The sequence below is a fragment of the Pavona decussata genome, unplaced genomic scaffold (genome assembly GCF_977016875.1).
Source record: "Pavona decussata unplaced genomic scaffold, jaPavDecu1.1 SCAFFOLD_100, whole genome shotgun sequence".
In the NCBI taxonomy this organism is placed as follows: domain Eukaryota; kingdom Metazoa; phylum Cnidaria; class Anthozoa; order Scleractinia; family Agariciidae; genus Pavona; species Pavona decussata.
In genome coordinates, this window is record NW_028145515.1 from 962,497 (window position 1) to 983,207 (window position 20,711).

General features: G+C 39.4%; 3 protein-coding genes and 1 long non-coding RNA gene across 5 annotated transcripts in view; 3 read left to right on the forward strand and 1 right to left on the reverse strand.

The window, feature by feature from the left end:
* The first annotated feature begins 62 nt into the window (after positions 1–62).
* LOC146472221 (uncharacterized) overlaps positions 63–20,711 on the forward strand; it is a 160,568-nt gene continuing 139,919 nt past the window's right edge. Inside the window, exons 1-3 of one of the 2 annotated variants that reach the window (XR_014866598.1) lie at positions 63–430; positions 1,287–1,389; positions 8,011–8,133. This is a non-coding gene — a long non-coding RNA (uncharacterized LOC146472221). Of the gene's footprint in view, positions 431–1,286; positions 1,390–8,010; positions 8,134–20,711 lie in introns of those variants that run through there. The other variant, XR_014866599.1, reaches the window with a different exon arrangement.
* On the reverse strand, positions 1,628–5,622 carry LOC146472222 (E3 ubiquitin-protein ligase TRIM45-like). The gene has a single exon (XM_085119612.1). The coding sequence runs from the start codon at positions 5,465–5,467 to the stop codon at positions 3,149–3,151; it is 2,319 nt and encodes a 772-aa protein (XP_084975738.1). The 5' UTR covers positions 5,468–5,622; the 3' UTR covers positions 1,628–3,148.
* On the forward strand, positions 13,031–14,318 carry LOC146472223 (adenosine receptor A3-like). The gene has a single exon (XM_085119620.1). The coding sequence runs from the start codon at positions 13,035–13,037 to the stop codon at positions 14,040–14,042; it is 1,008 nt and encodes a 335-aa protein (XP_084975746.1). The 5' UTR covers positions 13,031–13,034; the 3' UTR covers positions 14,043–14,318.
* LOC146472224 (adenosine receptor A3-like) lies at positions 17,380–19,324 on the forward strand. Its single transcript, XM_085119619.1, has one exon. The coding sequence runs from the start codon at positions 17,503–17,505 to the stop codon at positions 18,517–18,519; it is 1,017 nt and encodes a 338-aa protein (XP_084975745.1). The 5' UTR covers positions 17,380–17,502; the 3' UTR covers positions 18,520–19,324.

Below are 20,711 nucleotides of genomic sequence, written 5' to 3' on the forward strand. Positions count from 1 at the left end.
CGTGATGTTCTATCTTTAGCTTTTAAAGAGCCAATAAAGAAGTATTGCCTCAATATTGTGGTTGCTGATGTCCTGGAATTTGACCCAGGCCCGCCCAGTTTATCTAGAACTTCAGGGGTGACTGGTTTCTGACGCAAGTGGATTTAAATTTAAAATGGCAGTCTTAGCCGCGTAACAAACGAGGTTAAAGTAATCAACCACTTTCAGCAGGAGATTTCACAATGCAGCGATTAGAGAAAAAACGCGTGCATCGTGAATATACGCGCGTCTGAGAATCGTGAAGGCTGACCGACACAACTTTGACAACATTACAGAAAAAAACATTGCAGACAGCCAAGATATATTTGTTCAGACAGGTACATAAGACACACACGTGAACCCTCAACAAGCATGTCTTCTGGAGACCGGTGGCCAACAAAGTTTCATTCAGGTAGTAACCTTCATCTTGCAGGCGCTCTGCACTCGTGAAATTTATAAAGAATCGCTTCGATGTCAATGATACCTCCAATTTGAAGGAAGAAATGACCTTTGAGGATCTCAAACAGCCCAAGTATTGAGAGTATTGTGATTTTCTAACTTAAGCTTTTCTCGGAATTTAAGGTGCATTGAACCAATCACAGAGCGCTGTACTGAGAAGCTGTTGGTTGATGTTTGTCTCAGTTTTATACTCCCAGTGACCTGGCGCACGCACTTTTGTTCCTGTCGCTTGGGAAAATACACGGGATTGTATTTGCTTTTCGTCGACGTCATTAAGGCAAGGAAGTTTTGCCTTTACTTTCTTCTGTGAGCAACGAAACGTTTTGCGAAATAAATTGGCCGCGGTGTAAACTAACTGCACTCATAAGCATTGCCAGCAGGACCGGCGGAAACAACACATTCTGAAGGTCAAGCATATGTCTCAGAAAAACGAAATTTATCTCGTCAGCTAAGTAAACACGAATAAACCCAGAGTTCATTATCGGTTGCAAACTGCAATCAGGTTTTGTTAACATGTTTATCAATTAGCTAGTGTTGTGGCTGTGTGCCGGAGATTATTAGAGCTGTTATAATTCTTGGTAAACCAGCCCTTTTTCAGTAAAATTAGACACAGTTCTTTTCGATGTAACTAAAAAACTGTCCTTATGCTTAATTGCTATCTTTAGGTTTTCCTGGAATTAAAATCGGGGAAATTAATTAATTAAGAGGCTGTTGGTGGGCTGTCTATTCTATTGATTCACAGGAATGGAGTTTAGAGATCTCCATTTGACATTGTGTCAATTAAAATGTATTGTTGTTGTCTCTTTCAGGTGATTTGCTTTTGGGTCACGCGACGTCTCAGTCTTGTCAACCACTTTTGCATGCAGTCAAGGCACGCGATGGCTACCTGAAGGTCACGCGATCGGTCTGCAAGTAGGTGTTTAGCTCTTAAGATTCGCTCCAACGTTTAATAGGAGTCCTAATTTCATGGTCAAGCAACAACGCTTATGTCTCAATTTAGAGACAAAAAGCTTAATTACCGTTGTCTTTGACGAAGATGATTATAAATCAGTAGCGCAAGAGCGCGCAAAATTTTAAATTCTGTGCAAACACCTGGGTTTTTTTTACATTTCTCTTTAACTGAAATAAACAAACTATTGTCAACCAGCAATTATCATTATCTTCTTTATTTAAACTCAAATCAACTACATAAGGTATTCAGTAATTTCACAAAAAATCAAAGGGTCCATTGTTATAATTTTACAGAATATAAATTTCCTAGTTTCAAAGCTTCTTAAAGCACTATCTCATAACTATTTACGTAAAATATAATTCCAACTTGCAAAGACAAAACTAAGAATCAATACTTACGAGATAATGTACAATAAATCTCAGCATAAAAAATATTTAATTTGACCTTTTCATTTCCAGAGCCATAAACTCATGGAATCCGTTGGAACTGCTAAGCTGTACTCTACAATTTTCCCGCTGTTTGGTTCGTTTGTAATTTTGTTCAAATTGATTTGGCATATTTATCTTGTTCAAACTTAAACGCTCTTAGGAGTAAAAAGCTTGAATACCTTCTCTGTTTGAATAATGATTTGTTTATCACCGCCGGGTAGTTTCTCTAATACAAACGTTTTGTGAAAAAAACTCAACAAGTTACCAAAACTAAGCTATTTATTGCTTACAGTACGACAAAAAAACGTTTTTCCGGTCTTCGACCAAGGAAACCTAAATTTCAAATACACACGGGTTTCTCTTATAGTATATATAATCTTACCTTTTGAAGTCTTCTCAAGAAGTGCAATTTCTAGAGAAAATTGACAATTTACAGTTGCATTTGTTCGTTTTACTATATATTAACCATCAGGTTGTATTCTAACACAAATTTTCTACTTACAGTATGAGTAAAAGCATTTTTTTATTTCGCCTTTAAACGGAAAAAAAACCGCAACTTTTTTTGCGTTGCAAAGTCACGCATGTCTCGTTTTGAAAATAACTGGTAACAAATTCAAAAGTTAAGTTGACAAATTTAAATTTTGCTTTTACAGTTACAGTTTAAGACTGATAAAAGTCGAATTCAGCATCAAGAAAATTACAAACAATTTCGATACCACTCTAAGGCAATGATCTTCTAAACTTGAATAGTCGGTTTTTTAAAACCGACTATTCACGTTTTGAAATTGATTTTGATAGTCAGGAAGGGCTTCAATGTAAATTAGAACATGGCCAACGCGCTTTATATTCTTTCCCTAACACAACTGAAAAAATATCAAATTTCTTTAGCTGGTTTTAGCTGTTAAATTAAAATAAACAACTTTGGTTTACGTTACCCGAGAAAAAAAATAAGCGAGTATCCCCAATAACACTCTAATTTGACATTTAATTTTTGAGTCATTTGACTAAGCTATCCTTTTTTTCCCATGCTAATTAGAGTTATTGTTCTTTGCTCTCCTCTTGGGTAACAAAATTTGAATTTGAAAAGACAACGGAATAAATTCTGGTAGTTGTTGCTGAATGACGCCATTATAAACATGGCCTGTTCCAATCGTTTTCTGTTGTTTACATTTGACTACTTATCACCCTTTCATTTTGTTTCACCGGTTTACTAAAACCACTCAAAACCATATAAATCACCCAAAGAAACCCAGCCATTTATACCTTCCTCAGTGGCTGCAGATGGCAGTTTTCATTCAAAGATTTGAATGCGGTGGTTATCACAGTCAGATACAACAATTCTACCATTACTTAAAACAACTACAGACGTTGGACGATAAAATTCTCCTAAGTTACTACCTTTTGTTCCAAACTTGCCAACAAACTTGCCATTCAATTCAAACACTTGTATTCTATCATTATTCAAATCACACACCATCAGGTGTTTGGATTTAGTCACTGCTAAACAACGGGGAGAATTAAACTCACCATCCCCTCCTCCCTGCTTTCCAAATTTATATTGGTATTTACCCTCGGTACTGAACACTTTAATACAGTGTTCATCTCGGTCTGACACTATGAGATATTCATCACACTGAACACAGTGAACAGGATGACTAAAAGAGCCAGGCCCACCTATCTTCCTTACAAACTTTCCATCGGTTGAAAAGATCTTAATCAGTTTGTTACCTGAATCAGCAACAATAATATTACCATTGACATCTAATGATAAACCCCAAGGACGAGAGAGCTGACTATCAAGGCTTCCTTTCCCACCAAACATACCCATGTACGTACCCTCCCCACTGAAAATGTGGACTCTATTGTTGCTATTTTCCGCAACGAAAATATTTCCATTGTTGTCAAAGCATATTCCACGATGGAAGTAAAATTTTGCCTGAAAGGTGCTATGGGCCCAGAATGATCTTAAACATTTCCCACCACTGTCAAAGACTTTAACCCTGTGGTTCCCAGAGTCAGTTACTGCTATCTCATCCGTGTCACTTACTGCAACCCCCCAAGGATAGCTAAACATTTCTTTAGACGAACCTTTCTTTCCAAAACATAAAACAGGTTTAAACAATGGTTTTACTAAGGAAGTCTGCGAGCAACCTCCCTGTTTCGGTGAGCTGACAGCCAGTTCGCGGGTTTTTACCAGCAAATCATAAGGACTGCCACGAACATGTTCACCGTTTACCTTAATAATAATTATATATCTGCCGTGTTCTTTGAGAGAATAGCTGATCTTATACTGTCCATTCTTGTTATCAATGATTCGCACTTCTGTCCCGCACTCTCGCCCTCGTTGGTCTCGGATCTCCACCGTCACACGGTCACGTTTATGGTAACACTGTCTTCCCTCCGCGGTTTTTGTTGTCAAAATAAATTGCATTTCATGTCCAACAACTGCTTCATTCAGTCCTTTTCCTTCAGCTATTGATTTGCTAGCTTTTGTTTGTTGTTGTATCTCCAAGAGGCCGATTTCTTCGCCTTTAACAGTGTCTAACAAGTTTTCATTTTCCACAAAAAAGAAAGATTCAAAACTTTCAGGGTCAAGGAAATTTGAACAACTTTGAACAAAATACCCAGAGATTGTTTCTAATGATTTCTTCAGTTGGATTATTTCTGCATTGGTCAGTGCTCGATTAAGCAGTTGATCGGTTTTCTCTAACGTTGATTCCATTGCTTTTATGTCATCTGCTGTTTTGCTGCTTTCCTTTGTGAGATTTTCGAGTGATTTTTCTGTTTGGTTTTCCACCGCAGCGAACACACGTTCCTTTTCCGCATCAATGAGCGCTTTCAACTTTTCCACAAACAACTGGATGTTCGTCTTCATTTCTCCGCTTTTCTGAAGTAATTTGATGCATTTTTCTTCAAGTTGACTGGCAAAGTTTTCCTTTGCCTGCAAATTCTGTCTCAGTGTTTTCATCAGAGTTCTTATTACAGTCTTTTGTCTTTCAGCTTCGTCTTCTATGAGCTCTAAAGCGTGACCAGAATGTTCTAGAGAGCTGCACGTTTGGCACACTGTCATTTTGCAGTTCTTGCAGTAGTACTTTAATTCTTCATTTTGATGTCGCTGTTTGGGACAAAACGCGGGTCGCTTCAATATATCTTCATAGTCCTTGTCGTTAAACTCTTTGAGAGCCGGGGCTCGGTGATTTTTACTGCTTCGCATTTTCTTATGTGCAGTCACGCAGTCCTCACAATAAAATATGCAACACTCGAAACAGTACGAAGGTTCAGAGCTCTTTTCGCCGCAATTTCCACAAGTTACTTGAGTTTTGTTGCATTCTTTAATGGCCAGCACATCAATCAAGCCATTCTGATAAAAGCTGATTGGAAGATCCTTGAGATCGCCACTTTCAGGCACACTGCTAAGGATTTTGCAGTTTGGACAAGATATTTGTCCATTGGTTGTACTTTGATTCGTTCGGTGCCATCGTTTTAAGCACTCTAAACAGAAACTGTGGAGGCATGGAAGATGTCTTGGATCAGTAAATATCTCCCAACAGACAGGACAAAACAATTCTTCGCGAACATTATGAAGCCAAGCTTGAGTATCCGACGCCATAATGTCTTCAAAGACTGGAGGAAGATTGTCCCTCGCGAAACTCAACACCACACATCTTGGTCGCGTGATTTTCTATCTTTAGCTTTTCTCGGAATTACAGCACTTTAAAGAACCAATAAAGAAACATTGTCTTTATTGTGGTTGGCTGGTTGCTAATGCCCTGGAACTTGACCCAGGCCCGCCCAGTTTATTTAACACTTCAAGGGTGACTGGTTTCTTACGGAACCGGATTTAAATTTAAAATGCCACTCTTAGCCGCGCGGCAAACGAGGTTAAATAATCAACCACTCTCAGCAGAAGATTTCACAATGCAGCGATTAGAGCAAAAAACGCGTGAATCATGAAGGCTGACCGACACAATGTTGATAACATAACAGATAAAAACGTAAACCCTCAAGCGACGTGTCTTCCGGAGACAAGTTTCATTCGGGTAAATAACCTGCACCTAGCAGGAGCTCTGCACTCATGGAAATTATAAAGCATCGCTTCGATGTCCATGATTCCGACAATCCTACAATATGAAGGGAGAAATGACCTTTGAGGAACTCAAACAGCACAAATATTGAATGTATTGTTATTTTCTAACTTAGCTTTTTCGGAATTTAAGGAAAAATAATCCATTCACAGGGCGCTGTTCTAAGAGGCCGTTGATTGATGTTTTGTCACAGTTTTTTATTCCTAGCGACCTGTCGCAGGCATGCCCAATTTAGTTCCTGGGAAATTGCACGGGATTACATTCGCTTTTCGTCGGCGTTATTTAGGCAATGAAGTTTTGCCTTTGCGTTCTTGTGTGAACAACGAGGTTTTTACAAAAGAAATTGGCCGCGGTGTAAACTAACTGCACTCATGAGCATTGTCAGCAGGACGGGAGTAGGGAATCATCGAGTTTGAATTCGAGTTCGAGTTCGAGTTCGAGTTGGACTTCGAGTTGGACTTCGAGTTAGACTTCGAGTTGGACTTCATCAAAAATCGATAATATCGATTTGACATACGAAATCAATTTATCGATTTTCACCGATTCCCATTATTAATCGGTAAAAATCATCCGTAAAAATCGCTTACGCCTCTTTCTACCCTTCGGGCGACGATCGTTTTCTCACAGGGGACCACCGCCGCTTGTATTATTTCAACAGACGCGTAATAATCAGACGCTTTATTCAATCACGTTCTTAGTTGTATCAACAAACTCAATTTGACTGGCGAGCCGCTGAGCCGCTTGAATAAAACTTGTCAGGCTATTTGACTGGCGAACCGCCGAGCTTCTCTATGTATAGCCCCTACAAAATGAATGTGAGTCACTCGCACGTGTTAAGTTTCGAACTGGTGGGAGCTATTGAAAGTGTATGGATGAGAAAACAAACCTGCGATTAATAGCCACGCAGAAAATTCAAAACTATAAATGCACGGAAAAGACAACTAACCGCCAGGCTATATCTTTCGGGTAACTAAAAATCTGACCTACTGTAGTTTAATACTACGCCACCCAACGACAAAAAAAAGAAACTGTTATTTGTTTATTCAGTATCTTCCAAAAGACTGCTTAGATCGATGACGAAACGAAGACAACACTTATATCGTATCGCCATACAAGAGAGAAAATCAATGGAACTAAAGCTCACTGAAATCGCGCTCAATCGTTCCAAAAACCACATAGGGGAGAAAGGACAACAGACAAGGGAGTTCAAGTAGGGATATTTGTACTGAAAATTCGTTAATATTTTTAAATTGAACAGATCGAAACTGTTTTCTTTTGTTGTACACCATTTTCTTTTTCCCATAGACCATGCTTAGTATCTACATTTTTCGAAAAAAAAAATCGTATACTTGTGCCATCCTTCGTTTGGGGGAGAAGGGGAGAGGGGGGGTGGTGGGGGGGGGGGGGGGTCCGATTTCATTTGGGAGCCCTTCCAGAGCGCGCTCTCGAAAATAACGAAGTATTTTTCTTTTTATATTTTTTTGTTAGTAAAAAAAATAACGAAATATTTTGCTTTTAGTATTTTTATAGTAGTACAACTCCGATTCCAACTCGAACGTCAACTCGAAGTCCAACTCGAAGTCCAACTCGAAGTCTAACTCGAAGTCCAACTCGAACTCGAACTCGATGATTCGGGATTCCCCAGCAGGACCGGCGGAAACCGCACATTCTGAAGATCAAGCATATGTCTCAGACAAACGAAATTTAATAATAACTCGTGAGCTAAATAAACACGAAAAAACCCAGAGTTCATTATCAGGCGCAAGCTGCAATCAAGTTTCGGATGAACATGTTCTCTAACTGGCTAGTGTTGAGGCTGAGAGTCCGAGATTTTTAGAGCTGTTATAATTCTTGGTAAACCAGCGCTTTTTCGGTAAAATTAGACACAGTCCTTTTCGATGAAACCAAAAGACTGCCCCTGTACTTAATTGTTATCTTTAGCTTTTTCTGGAATTAAAATCGGGGAAATTAATTAATTAAGAGGCTTTTATTGATTCATAGGAATAGAGTTTAGATATCTCCGTTTGACATTGTGTCAATCAAAATGCATTGTTGTTGTCTCTTTCAGGGTATGGGAGCTTTTGGGTCACGCGACGTCTCAGTCTTGTCAACCACTTTTGCAGTCAAGGCACGCGATGTCTACCTGAAGGTCACGCGATCAGTCTTCAAGTCAGTGTTTAGCTCCTAAAATCGCTCCAACGTTTAATAGGAGTTCTAATTTAGTGGTCAAGCAACGACGTTAATGTCTTAATTTCGAGACAAAAAGCTTGATTAATAAATCCGGCCATTGTCTTTGATGAAGATGATTATAACTCAGTAGCTCAAGAGCGCGCAAAATTTCCAATTCTGCAAAAAACCTTTGCCAGCTTTTTTTTTTTACATTTCTCTTTAAATCTATTAAAAAACTTATTGTCGTTGATGGATAATGTCAAAATATTGTTCAATAAAAACACGAGAATGCAGCGCATGAAAAGAAAAGAGGTATCTCGCACGGGAAGGAAGGACAGTACGGAAGAGAACGCAGAGGAGAGCACGTGGGAGAAGATGGAGGGGAGCGCGGAGGAGAACGTGGAGAACAGCACGGAGGCGAGTGCAAAGGAGAGCACGGAGAACAGCATGGAGGCGAGTGCAAAGGAGAGCACGGAGAACAGCATGGAGGCGAGTGCAAAGGAGAGCACGGAGAGCAGCATGGAGGTGAGTGCTAAGGAGAGCACGAAGAACAGCATGGAGGCGAGTGCAAAGGAGAGTACGGAGAACAGCATGGAGGCGAGTGCAAAGGAGAGCACGGAGGAGAACACGACGAAGAGCGTGGAGTAGAGCACAGAAGAGAGCGCTGCAAAGGGGAGCGCTGAGGAGGGTATGGAAGAGAGCATGGAGGAGAGCTCGAAGGCAAATGCGGAGGAGAGCACGGAGAAGAGCACGAAGGAAGGCGCGGCGGAGGGCGCGCCCGACTACCCTTCCCATCCCCTAGTTATTGCCGCACAGGCTATAAGAAACGCGACTCTCTTCAGAGCATCCGACGTACAGGCTTAAAAGCGTTTTGTATCCTCTCCAAACACTAGTTTGTTTGTAGAAGTCAAGAAGTCATTAAAAGATGATTAACATTATTCGTTAAGTCAAAGGATATTGGAATCACTCGAAAGTTCTGCCGAAATCTTTGGATGATCGTCGACACTGCATATTCGGTTAATGGGACGGTCATCCCTGACATCGACAAAACGCAAAAAGAAGTTAACTGTGGTAGGGAATAATTAATTGTGAGCAGAGAAATAGCTGAGACATGGCTTAAATCTTTACTGAAAGCTAATAATCTATCCCCCCCCCCCTGCAGAACCTCTATTATCGTGACGCTACGATTCTCAGTAACGTTTTCATTCTTAATTATTATTTTAACGCATACTCCTACATTTTGAGTTTTATTCAATGATAATTTAAATGGACCAATTTCGATATATTAAAATTCGAGCTTGGCTAAGAGGCTCAGGGGAAAAGAACAAAAAAATTAATAAAGAGGCTTAGCATCGCGTTTACTGCAAACGGCAAAGGCCAGGCTGAAATTTTCCCTTTGATGAAAAACAATGAAGCTTTTTTGGTTTAAGCTTATCTCCGCCCAGTCGGCGACAGCTATCGAAAAAACACGAAGACGAGAGAAGTGAGTACGAGAAACAGAAGTTTACGCATTTTAGAACAAACAGCGGCTTGACGTTTCCCGTTTGGCGTTAGCCGTAAACGCGAAGCTTAATCTCTCTAAAATTCGTCTATTATGTGGATATAAGGAATCTACATCATGACCACATGAGGATCATGTGACCACCTAAGGTTCACGTGATTTAAGGACGGTGCCTACTATTGTTACTGCGCATACGTTCTGCGCATCTGGAGATACTCGGGTTTCCTATGGGTGGTGCCGACTATTACAGGGATATTTTTGCGCTCTTTAAAACTATGCGGAGAAAGCAGAACTTAGTAAGTGATTTTGGTATTCAAAAAGAAAATTGGGGGTAACCATGCATTTTTCAGAGATAATAAAGCTTCAATTTGGAAAAAAGCGCCATACATTGCTTTGTATTTTGCTGCTTTTTAGAATAATTGTTGCTTAGTTATCTCTTACAAATGCGTGGTTACCCCCAATTTTCTTTTTGGATTTCAATAGCCGCTACCAAGATCTGCTTTTCCCGCATAGTGATAAACCGTGCAAAAATACTTCGGTATTAGTAGGCACCGTCCTTAAGACGATTTAATTGCGCAATTAGAAACACTTTCACGATGGCGTTGCTTTTCTTAAGGCCAAATTAGTACCCTTGCAAATGTTTTAATACAATAGTGTAGTAGTCGAAGAAAACTGTGCCATACCTGTTACATTTCCATTGATTTTTCGCTTTTCAAAATTTCATTCAGTTTTGCCTCTTTTTTTCATTTATTTTTGGCTTTTCAACATTTCTTAACTAGTCGCGATGGATTAGCCGTGTTTCGGAGGAAAGAATTTATACCCTATTCCAAAATGGCTATCCTTTTGTTCGTATTCAAATTTGTCCTCCCTACTTGCTAGAAGGGCTAAATTAAATGGAAAAAAAGAATGTTAAAAGGAAGCCATTTTGTAATAAGATCTATACTAAGCGGAATAGTAACCTTAAAGGCCGGTTTTCACTAGGACATAAGCAGAAACAGAAGTTCAAACGCCGCTAAAGCAAATGAGAACACCGGCAGCATAAGCATAAGCATAAGCATAAGCATAAGCATAAGCATAAGCACAAGAAGAACGAACATGTTCTTTCTTTTTGTGCTTATGCTTATGTTTATGGTAATGTCATGTTGTGTCGTCGTTTTCACCAGTGCGAACAGGGACGACATAAGCACAAGCACAAGGCACTCAACCGTTTTGTCCGCCATCTTGCTTTACATTGAGGGGAGCTGGTATCGAGAATTCCGTCAAGAAATGGTTTTCTGCGCGTGCGTCTGTCGTTATGCGTATGTAGCTAGTTTTCTCACTAGCTTATCTTTATCTTTATGCTTATGCTTATGCTTATGCTTATGTCCTAGTGAAAACCAGCCTTAAGGTGTCACGTCATACTTAGGGTTAGGTAGACGCGTCTCCAAACTTCCTCACACACAATACTCACAGGAACGATTTTGTATTCTGCTAACTAAAAACAATCCGTGTTAAGGCCCGTTTAAACGGTTTCAACATTTGACCGACATTCGCTCAACAAAAGTTAAAACGGATGTTGGGAAAATGTTGGGCAAATGTAGCTCATCAAATAGAAGAAAGATCCTCGCAGTTACTATGCAACTTAAGCAGTTGCGCAAAGAAAGGCTGAAGAAAATTCAGGCTTGAACGAGATTCAAACCCATGACCTCTGCGATGCCGGTGTAGTGCTCCACCATCTGAGCTATCAAGCCAACTGGGAGGTGGTCATATTGTGACATTTATTTATTCATCCTTCACGGGTATATTACGAACTAACAATATGACCAGCTCCCAATTGGCATGGTAGCTCAGTTGGTAGAGCACTGCACCGGCGTCGCAGGGGTCATGGGTTCGAATCCTGTTCAAGCCTGAATTTTTTTCAGGCTTTATTTTCGCAACTGCTTAAGTTGCTTGGTAATTTCGAGGATCTATCTTCTATTTGATCTTTCATCCGCAGTTCGAAATATTTTTTTCAAATATTTACATTTATTTAAATATGGCTCATCTCCGGTGTAATATAGACTGCAAGCAGTCCCTTTCTGGTTAGTCGAGATGGTGTGCTCATAGCGCAGCGAGACTGGAGCGAGGAGAAATAAACGAGAAGAGACTTTTTTCTGCCTCTCCCCAAGCCCCCTTCCGCTCGATCACTCTATTTTTTTCGCGCTCGGCTATTTCGCGCGACCTCTCGACTATCCAGGAAGGGACTGCTTGCAGTCTAGGTGTAATATAATCTATTAATCACAGGTAAGGTAAAAGAAAGGGAGCAAAACATCCTCACCAATAAACCTTACCCTGACAATAGTCCATAAAACAAAGAAAACGAATCAATTATATTACACCGCGGATAACCCACAAATGTTGAATTGACTGTTCAAGCAGCTTCAACACCATTCAACATTTTCGTGAACAAAGGAAATCTTGTATGGCTGTAGAATGAAAATTTAAACCTATTTATAGTTTTTTCAACACGCTTTCAACCGTAATAGGAAATTGTTTCTTGGAATAACATTCCTCAGAAAGTTAAGGACAAACCTACTAAAAGAATGTTTAGGAAAGCACTCTATAAATATTACCTTGCTCAATATTGATGATACATTTCTTGCTCATCATTAATGATACTTTATTCTAATTATTTTCATTTCTCTTTGTTTTTTGTTTTCCTTCTCCTATATCTTTCTTATTTTTTTTCTATTCTTTGTTACTTTTCTTATCAATTTACTTCCTTTAAAGGGGCACAGTATTAGTTTTACTAGAGGTGCCCCTCTACTCTCCTCTCCCCTATTTGAATTATATTTTTAAGCTGCGTGTTAGTCTATGTTTTTTTAGTAAAGTCGACTTTTGTATTTTGTGCTTATGTAACAATAAGAATGGAGAGTGTAAATAAAAAAATGTCATGTCAAATGTCAACGAGCTTTCAGCATTTTTTGCACTTTCAACAATGTTGAACAACCTGTTAAAACGCTCCCAAAATTTGATTCAACATGCAAGTGTTGCACGCATGTTTAAGCTAATGTTGAAACCGTTTGAATGGGCCTTTATGATGGATTTTCATTAATCAGTGTTTGTATTATTATTCCGTAAACTCGACCAATCGCACTTGTCCTTAAAAATGAATAGGTCATTGAATTATTTAACGCGCCCTTACAATTAATGAGTGGGCCTTTATGATGAATTTTCACCAATCAATCAGTTTCTATTATTATTCCGTAACTCTACCAATCGCACGCGTCCTTAAAAATGAATAGGTCATTGAAGTATTCATCGCACGCTAACAATTAATGAGTGGGTCATTCAAGCCTACAAAGCACCTGTTCCCTTTAACAAAAAGGCATATTCATGAAGCAGTATCGGACAGAAAGTGCAAACAAACAGTGATTAGCGCGAGGGACAAAGTTTTGTTGGTCATGGCGTACTACACGAGATTTCAAAGTTCGAGTTTCAAAACCCACACGAACGACAACGGAAGCATTTGCCAAACTCTCGCACCATTTTTGGACATGCAAATCCGAGAGAATTTACCAGATTTTTACGTGATAACGGCGATTGCTGCCTGTGCCCTTAGCGTTATAACGTCTTGCGCGACATTACTGTTGAACACAATCGTGATCTTAGCAACGTGCCTGACTCCATCGCTTCGACATGAACCGAAAAACATTTTGCTTTGCTCGTTGGCGGTTGCGGACTTTTTCGTTGGCTTGTTGTCCCAGCCTTCATTCCTTACCGCAGAAATTTCGCTCATTTTGGGGAAAATGGAACAATACTGCTATGCTGTGTTTATTCATTTTTACGCCAGCTGGATTTTCAGTGGAATATCTTTCCTGACGCTTTCGGCCATAAGCATCGAACGGTATCTCGCCATTCGCTTTCACCTTCGATATGGGGAGTTGATAACAGCCACCTCCGTGGTCAGTGCAGTAATTATCTACTGGTTGATATGGGTGTCGTGGATAACTGTTTTATGGTTTGGAGTGCAAGATCGACTCTTGAGTTATTTTCTGATAGTGCTTTGCATTTTGATAGCAATCGCTGACGGATTCTGTTATTTCAACATTTTCAAAGCCGTCAGAAGACACAATTTACAAATTAAGCGGACATTACATGACAGATTAGATATGGCACGATATCGACGCACCACAAACACGATGCTCTTTCTCGTTTCCGCCTTTGCTGGAAGTTATCTTCCCTTTGCCATCACATCAGGAACAAGTGCTTTACAAGATAAAGAGGACATGAGAACATCAGCGGCCCATTGCATGGCCGTTGCGTTCGTCTCCGCCAGTTCTTGCATCAATCCTTTGATTTATTTTTGGCGAGTAAGCGAATTTCGAGAAGCTGCAAAGCACACTTTAAGGAGAATTCATCTGATGAGGCAGGTGGACCAGGTGGAAACAAACGCTCAGACAAATTTATGACGATTTAAAAGGTCTTGATAAATTAAGTAGACAAGATATTATTTTTAAAAAATGAACAACCACTTTGAGTTTGTAACAAGACATGTTTCGATCGTTTAACGATCATAATCAGTTGTGAGTTCGTTTACTGTCGTGATTTGAATTTATGCTAGCAATGATGTTACATATTTTAAAATAAACGGAAAGTATTAAAATGCGCGAGACATGGAACAATACTGACTTCACAAACCCGAAAAAAAAACAAAGAGAAACCCATTATAAACAACTAAAATAATTACAGCTATCACACAAAATTGTATGAATAATTAAAGAGAAGTATCATGCGGTTTTTGACCTCTTTTGTTAAAATGATGAATTAAGACCTTCACTTTGCTACAAAATAATTCTAGAAAAACGAGAGGAGAGAAATCAACTCATTTCTTGACAGGAACAACTCGTACTCTGTTCTAGCGCATTTTGGAAACAAAAATACGAAAACTTGAAAAATATTAGCCTAATATTTTTCAAGTTTCAATCCATACCGGCTTACTCTGTCTCTGGTCAAAGGCACTAATCGACAATTTTATTGCACTGGGATGATATTTTATGACAAAACTAGTCGATCATTTTTTTGTTTCTGTTGTCCGACAAACATTTTTGGGTTTTGAAATGACATTAAATTTTTGTGATACTTCCCGTTTAAACAAAATTAAACAGCAAGACATTAACGTATAACAGAAATTACCTCATGATTAAAACGAAAGAGTTAGGTCGGCGTGTTCAAGCTGCTTATTTAACATGGGATTTTCATGGGATATCACCATCCTCTTTTAAAATAAGCTGTAGTCTATTGGGTGCAGAATCCAAAATAGAAAAGCATCTCTTTGAACAAAGTCTGCGGCATGTCTTAGATTCTTGTAAAATCTTGAGATCAACATTTAAGGGTCAACTAAGTGTGTTTTATTCTTGGAAAACCCAAATCCCCATTTTTTTTTTTTTTAATACAAGACCATATTTTGAATTTCTTTACAAGGAACCTGTATAATCCTATGATGCTATGGTCTCCATCGCAGCCGTTTTTAGTGTCGTCACGCAACGCTCCTCCCCACTAACGGCCGTTAGTGGGGAAGAGCGTTGCGTGACGACACTAAAAACGGCTGCGAGGAAGACTAATGATGCTATGGAGCATATCCAAAACCAGATACTGCTCATGATCCAAAGTATTTCTTACCTGAAGGCTTGGCAACTTGGTAAAAACTTATATTGACATTTTGAAACATGGACCGAAACGGCACGTCTAAAACGGTGTCTCATTTTCGAGGTAAACTTGATTTCTAATCGTTTCTCCTATCTCTTTTCGTCTGTCAACAGGGCCCCCAGAAAGGAGGAAATTTAGCCGAATTTTTCAAAAGGTGGTTGATGAAAACACGAGCACTTTACGTGGAATGACACCGAAGCACATTTGGCCGCTTCTGGGAGAGACCCAGAAGCGGCCAAGAAGATCAAACAGCCGTTTTTTTACGATTTGTAACATTTCGGCGAAAAATCTAGCCGAAGTCTTGAAAAGATGGCCGATGAAAACTTGAACACTTTTTGTGAAACGAGACCGAACGGAATCACGGTTTTTTTTTTGTCCCAGAGAAGGTTGAGAAAGGAGACTGAGAGGAGGGAAGAAAACGAAGACTAAACATAGGAGGCAGAGCAGTGGAGGGTAGGGGAGGCTGTGGGGGGGGGGGGGGGGGCACACCCTTTCCCCCCTCCCACGTTTCGGTACCGAAAATGTCGCTAGCGTAGCATGAAATTGGTTGGACAAAATATTCAGATTCGTGATCTTTTCACAAAGCGTTTCATCAGGATTGCGCTTGACGAAATACGTCAGGTTACAAACATAAGAACCATGTACAAAGCTTGCAACAAACCCCCTGTCACCAAAACGTTACTAGGAGAGGTCCGCAAACTCTTAAGGTTGTATGCGACATTACCTGTAGCTCGGCGACTTCAAAGTGTATATTTTCTGTCCTCCGACGACCCAAGAATTACCTAAGAAGCACCATGAAGCAGGATCGTCTGAACAACTGCTTACTTATGCACTGACACAAATCAAACACAGAAACTCTAGACACTGTTAAGATTGCAAAGAGAGTTTGCTTGTTCGAACAAACCACGCAAAGGACATTTTAGGAAATTTGATTGGGGGTATATAGTATGCGCTTGGCTTGGTGTATGATGGGTCCCCCTCGCCTCCCACATGTTTCAAAATACCCCGGCGCCTCTGCTAGATGACCTTATGTCTTCACATTGGCGATTTTGATCGACGAAAAACGATTCGCACCTTACACTCAAAGACGCCTGGCTTGAGCGGCCCCTTTTTCAAAAATCCAGCAATACTTCAGATAATAACTTTCCGCGCGTCACTTATACAAATGTATAAACTCTGAACTGACATTTTACCAACAAAACACTGTTGATTTTCACAATGTTATCCAAAAATCTGATATTTAGGCCTTCGAACAGATCAAACGTACGTTTTGATGTCCCTGTGCCAACATCCTTAAAATACTTCGTCTTCAATCCACAATTTGAACGTTCCAATATAAAGATGATTGCAGAGAAATTTAATCAAATTGACTAAAAGGCCTTGCAACGTTGTTGGAGGCCATAAGTTTCAGTTTTTGAGCGTGACAGCGTCTTGTGAACAAATGTAAGGAAAATTCATTATTTATTTGAGCAGTAAAAAGTATAAACAATACGGATTTTGGTTTTTTCTTTGTTTCTTTTTTCTTGTGTATTATTATTATTATTATTATTATTTTTTTTTTTAATTTTTTTTTTTTAATTTTTTTTTTACTGATCTTGGGTTTGCGAAACAGACGCATTATTAAAAGGGTTTATATTTTTAGGGTAATTATCATTTGCACTAATAATTAAGCACCAGAAATGAGTAATTCAATAATTCCATTTACAAAGAGACTTCGCATCCTTTATAGTTTTCTATTTCTTATCTCTTTTTAATCAAAGAAATAACAACATATTTATTTCAAGACAAAAATTTCCTGATTGCTTATCGGATCACGTACCGTATTTTTGTTTCCTCGCTCAGTGAATTGACGGAAAATTGGAACATGTTCATGCATATGATTAAATACACTGTGACGCAGTGAAATAAAGCATGGCATTAAAATGATGTGCTTTTCACGGTGAAGTTGCTGGGTTTTTTAATTTTTTTTTTTAATCAAAGCTAAAAAGCCTTTGGTAGTGTTTAAATGCTCTTACACAGCGTATTAAAAAGGCTAGGATTCTTTCAAAATAGGCATTTTTCAAAAGTGTTATTAAACCATAATCGCACGTATTAGTAGGGCTTCCGCACTTGAAAGGTTAAATGACATTGAACAGCTGCTTTCTAAGAGCATATTCATAATGCAGTACAGGACTCTACGAGAAACAAATAATTAAATGCAAGAGTGACACAGCTTCTTTAGTTATGGCGAGCGACGCCGGGTTTGTAAGTTCTGGTTTTAAAAACCACACAATGGACACCGTATCGATGTGTCAGACTCTCGAGCCATTCCTGGACATGCAAGCTCGAGGAAGCCTACCACACTATTATATGATAACGGCGATTGTTGCCTGTATGCTTAATGTTGTAACATCTTTTTCGACATTGGCGTTGAACGCACTCTTGATCTTAGTAATGTGGCTGAATCCATCTCTTCGCCAGGAGCCCAAAAACATCTTGCTTTGCTCGCTAGCAATTTCGGACTTTTTCGTTGGGTTTTCGTCGCAGCCTTCGTTTATCGTCGCAGAAATTTCGCTCATTTTGGGACGAACGGAACAATATTGCTATGCTGTGTTTATCCATTTTTATGCCAGCTGGAGCTTCAGCGGAACATCTTTCCTTACGCTGTCGGCCATAAGCCTCGAACGGTATCTCGCCCTTCGCTTTCACCTTCGATATACGGAGTTAATAACAACCACCCGTGTACTCGTTATCGTAATTATCTACTGGTTGATATGGGTGTCGTGGATAACAATTTTATGGTTTGGAGTGCGAAATCGACTTGTGAACCAGGCACTGACAGTGCTCTTCATTTTGATAGCAGTCGCTGACGCATGTTGTTATTTTGTCATTTTCAAAACTGTTAGAAGACACAATGCACAAATTCAGCAGTTGACTTTGGAAGACCAACAAAATATGACCCGATATCGGCACACCACAAACACGATGCTCTTTCTCGTGTCCGCCTTTGCTGGAAGTTATCTTCCCTTCGCCATCACATCAGGAATAAGTGCTTTGCAAGAAAAAGAGGACATGAGAACGTCAGCAGCACATTGCATGGCCGTTGCGCTCGTCTTCGCCAATTCTTGCATCAATCCTCTGATATATTTTTGGAGAGTGAGTGCCTTTCGTAAAGCCGCAAAACACACTTTCAGGAAATTTGGTTTGACGAGGACGGTAAACCAAGCACCGGTGGAGACAGAGTTTGATACAAAATTATGATGATTTGTAAATCACTAGGCTTAAAAGTCATGTTATTATATAGAAATTAAGTATAAAACATAGGAAAGTGATGCTATATCGCTTTTGGAGTTGCGTTCTGGGAAACGAAAAGAATATGTCAGTCTACGTATATCGCAAAAAATAAATTCCAGCAACTGAAATTATTCCGGCAAGCTTTTTTTCTCCAAAAATTAACTATACCGAGCAGGATCATGGTCAGCCATTCCTTTCAATTAAAAGCCAAACTATCAAAGTTAAAAGACACAAGAAAAACACGGTAGGGCAAAAAAGACATCGTTCTATTTTCGTCAGAATGTAAATCTTACACGCAATGATACGAAACTCGATCATGCGTCTTCTATTACTCGGTTCAAATAGTTATGGTAGTTTACAGTGGTTATTATAAAAATTAACGTAATTCCCTCAGGGTCAAAACAGCTCAAGTATTTGACCAAGAACCTTTTTCTAACATGAAATTGTTCTAAGAGCATTGGGGATAAAATACTAAGTGAATCCTCAGAGAAAGAACAAATTAAAATCAGTTTTTAGCGACTTCTCTACAATAAAAAGGATGAACTTGAAAAATTGGCCAATGTTTTTAAATTGCAATCCATTTCCATCCTAGCCATCCGTAGCCAAAGATAATTAATCCTAGTTTCTGTGCACTAGTAGGGTTATTGCTAACACAACTGAATCATTAATTTGACCATTCCATCAATGCAAAAACGTTTTTTTGGCTATTCAAAGTGACCCAAAAAATTGGTGACACTTCCCCTTTAAGGGACTATAGATAGCAAAATAAATTCCCCCAAAACACAAATACCGCGGTAAACTTCTTATGCAATGTAGTAAATCTTTAACTTAAAGAAAGCGTTTTTCGTGTTTCGTGCGGTGAAATGTCCTGAAATCTGGCATAGTGCTTTCACATAATTTGCTCTAGTTAGAACTCAATTTAGACAAAAATTTATAAGACGAGTCTCAGTTGCGCAACTGCTATGCAAGAGCCACAAATCTACAAAAAAGCAAAGAATCTGCTTTTGTAACCCCTTGCCTTTTTTGCTCTTTAAATATTTTCCTGCCGAAGGCACTGTCCGCTGTGAAAATTTCAGAGGATTTCACCGAAGGAAATGGTAAAAAAAATTAAAATCAAACCTTAGTACACACTGTCAAAACGCCTCTGTTTGAGTACTATTTTAAGGCAAGACTTAAAAGCATTATTCTACCAGGGAGGGCTGGACATCACAGTTTTATTTTTATTATTACATATTGGCTACCTCCAATACTGATTGATAGAAAGAAAACAAGAGAAAACTGGGTTTCCATGCATAACAAAGCGCGCGCCATATTGTCAGTGATAATTCAATGGAGCTACCTTAAATGCCTATTTTTTAAATTGTTGTTAAATTACCCCAAGTGTGCCACATTAAACCCTCCGGCAAAGAGGATACGAAGACGTTTTAAAAGCCCTGCTTTCACGACTTAAAAGCACCGGTTTTTTAACACAAGTACAAAGTAATCGGGTGGCAAAAAAGTCCCTCAACCCTTCATACATTAAAAATAAAAAATCAAATGAATTACAATTCCAAATGGAGGAAAATAAGTTTAAAAGTGGCGTAATCTACAGGGGAAAACGTTGAAAATTATAGGGGAAAATTTCAGGCCAGCGGCAGAACGGAACGCGGCCTCTGGGAACGATCTTGTCCCTTTCCTAGCGTTTCCAACGCACTTCGCGTGCGCGAGCGATTCCCACTTTCTTTCCCGTTCTTAGCGTTTCCCACGCACTTCACGTGTGCGTCTTCTTCCCTTTTCCGTCAATACAAGAACGCCAATTTCGCGGATTCTCTGTTTCAGTGTTTTTCTTTATGCAAAGGAAGAAAGATGGTACTGCGGTGCGTTGTTTACGGCTGCAGCGACACGAAAGACGTTAAAAAGTGAAACAGAGAATCTTGCGAAAGTGGCGTTCTTGTATTGACGTCACAGGTCCACTATCCCTAGTATTGTACACACCCGGAAGTGAAATTTCACGTCTTTGACCGCCTCAAACGAGGGGAAGAAAAATCGATAGCGAATTTATTTTTTCGATTTTCATACGAGAACAACAAGAAGATTCGATCAAGCAAATAAAAAAAAAACCGGCATATACACTTTAACAGGGAATCAGCCAACGCCCTAAGTTTCCATCGTGACGCTTG

Excerpts from the sequence above, each read along its gene's own strand:
- LOC146472222 (XM_085119612.1), bottom strand. The coding sequence starts at position 5,467 with ATGGCGTCGGATACTCAAGCTTGGCTTCATAATGTTCGCGAAGAATTG.
- LOC146472223 (XM_085119620.1), top strand. The coding sequence starts at position 13,035 with ATGGCGTACTACACGAGATTTCAAAGTTCGAGTTTCAAAACCCACACG.
- LOC146472224 (XM_085119619.1), top strand. The coding sequence starts at position 17,503 with ATGGCGAGCGACGCCGGGTTTGTAAGTTCTGGTTTTAAAAACCACACA.